This window comes from Penaeus chinensis, chromosome 1, assembly GCF_019202785.1.
Source record: "Penaeus chinensis breed Huanghai No. 1 chromosome 1, ASM1920278v2, whole genome shotgun sequence".
NCBI lineage: Eukaryota > Metazoa > Arthropoda > Malacostraca > Decapoda > Penaeidae > Penaeus > Penaeus chinensis.
This window is the reverse complement of record NC_061819.1, coordinates 1956294-1958935: the sequence shown is the minus strand read 5'-3', so window position 1 is coordinate 1958935 and position 2642 is coordinate 1956294. Positions and strand designations below refer to the sequence as shown.

General features: G+C 32.9%; 1 protein-coding gene across 2 annotated transcripts in view; it reads left to right on the top strand.

Annotated features, from left to right (window-relative positions):
• The window catches only part of LOC125026774 (translation initiation factor IF-2-like), a 14633-nt gene that overhangs the window by 4484 nt on the left and 7507 nt on the right, over nt 1-2642 (top strand). For both annotated transcript variants that reach the window (XM_047615376.1, XM_047615383.1), the window contains one exon: nt 2014-2583. In XM_047615376.1, coding sequence (XP_047471332.1) covers nt 2463-2583 — 121 coding nt within the window. In that variant the 5' untranslated portion in view covers nt 2014-2462. The remainder of the gene's footprint in view (nt 1-2013; nt 2584-2642) is intronic.

The following is a 2642-nucleotide window of genomic DNA, read 5'->3' as shown; positions in this document are numbered from 1 at the left end:
ATATGTATTGTATATATGTACGATTATAGAGATATACACATTAATATATTATTATATATATTTTACATTATATGTTTATATTGTATATCTATATGAACATATATTTCTTCTTTTTTTTTTTCTTTTTCTTTTTTTTTTTCTTTTTCTTTTTCTTTAAAAAAAAAATTTCCCCTTTTTTTCTCAGGTCAAATCTTCTTCATCGATGTCATGAATTTCAGTTTCGCGCAACTAGGATTGATAGTGAAACAATAGACTTGGGTTCAGGCAATTCTGAGGGTTAAACTTATCAATATAAAATCCTATACGACTATTTGATTGCCATTATCTTGACTTCCGGCCTATTACTAGGTGTATATAGATAAATTGTTCAGATATTGTAACGAGGTACTATGACAAAAAAAAAGAATATATATATATATTACTTGAACTTAACCTGATTACAGATCCTCATAACGAATAAGTGTACAATACATTATCATTATGCATGCGTGTACAATTTACCCCCCCCCCCCTACAAAAAAGTAAAAACAAATCCATTTACATACAATTTCTTTTCCTTGTATAGTCTTCAGTCTGCGCATGACGATAGTCATTGTGCTCACTCATGCCTGACCAATCCCAGGGCGTGCACGAGATCACGTGTTATCGACCGCGACCAATCAGCGTGGCGGCTGCGGTGCCGGGCTGAGCCGAAGCCATGGCCAAATAATGACGGTGCATGTCCAAACGCGTTCCATTTTTCTCGGTTAAGATAATCGTGCAACTTATCAATCCAAAAATGGCTAATTTGGCACCATAACAAGGCAGCTCCAAAGGATGGACCTTTATGCTGTTTTTTTTTTGCATTTAATTCCGTTAATTCCAGTATAGATAAAAGAGAGGGGGGGGGGGGGGGGGGTATAGGATAGGGTAGTTAAATTATTAAGATTTATGGGACACGAGGAATATTTGATTTCTTGACTGATTCAAAATATATCCTCTGGAAGACAGCAAAGAAACTGTTTGGGAGGAATGGCTAATACATACACACATGTGCACACACACACACACACACACACATACACATATATATACACATATGAGTATATATATATAATATATATACATATATATATATATGTATGTATATATATTAACTTTATCATTGGTATTAATTTTGTCATTAAATTATCATCATTATTGTTAACATTAGCATTCCTATCATTATATTTTCATTATTATTTGTTATCACTATCATTGTTATCATTATTATCACTATCATCATTATCCTCATTATTGTCATTATCATTATTATTATTTATATTAATCAACTGATAGGTTATTATTCCGTTTTGTTGATGAATATGAAATAGTAATGAGAGTAGTAGTAGTAATAATGATAATAATAATGATAATAATAGTATTAACAATAATAATAATAATAATGATAATAATAATGGTATTAATGATAATGAGGATGGTATTAATGATAATAATGATAATGATTATAGTAATAATAATAATAAAAATAGTGATAATAGTAATGAAAAAATAAATAATAACAATGATAATTATACTAACTATAATAACTGTTTTTTTCTTTTTTATTTAAATTTCTGTTAGTTTTTATTTCCAATATTCATTTTATTTGACTGTTTATTATTTTTCTTTAAATTTCAATATTTTCTTTAGTCTTCATTTTTCTTAATTATCTTTTTTTATCAATTTAATTAATTTAATTAATTAATATTTTCATTAATTTTGTTAATGTTTTTTTTTCTAAGATTTTCCTCTTCCTCTTTCTCTTTTCTCTAAATTTTCAACTAATTCAAATTTCCAATAATTATTTCATTTGTATTTTTTTCATTTATTTTCAATTAATTTTGATTTCCTATGTTGATTTTATTTGTCTTTTTTTTCTTTAAAATTCAATTGATGTTTATTTCCAATATTCACTCCATTTGACTTTCTAATGTTTTTTTTCTGTAAATTTCAATATTCACTTTTTTTTCTTTTTCCTTTTTCTCTATAAAGATTCGTCGGTCAAGAAAACGTCTGTCAGTCTGTGATGATCTTAAGAAAATGTTAAGTGGAATAAATAAGGAAATAAGGGAATAGTAATAACTGAAGAGGAGAGGAGAAAAGAAGAAGAAGAAAAAAAATATATACGTAGAAAAGGAAGCCAAAAGAGTAATAGCAAGAAAGAAGAGAAGAGGAGAAAGACGAAGCAGGGAACCAAAATAGAAAATTCAAGAAAAAATAAACAAGAAAACACACACAAAAAAGCAAAAAAACTAATAAAAAAACGGACTCAAGAAACCCACTCCTCCTCCTCCCCCTCCCCCACTCCTCCCCCCTCCCCTCCCCCTCCCCTCCCTCCTCCCCCCAGCAGACCATGAGGATCCGTCGGGCGTCGTGGCTCCGGCGGGAGATGTGAAGGGCATGGGACTACCCGGAGCGGGCACGGGGGCTGCCCTGGGGTCATGGGGGCACCGAGAGCCACGATGCTCTTGGCTCAGATGCTGCTCATGAACCACTTCCTCGCCGGCCTGTCGCACCTGCCCGCCGACCCGCCGCTCTTCGCCAACATCAACGACATCAACAGTGAGTAGGCAGGCTTTGGGGGGTGGGGGGTGGGGGTGGGGGGGTTGTGTGGGGTGGGG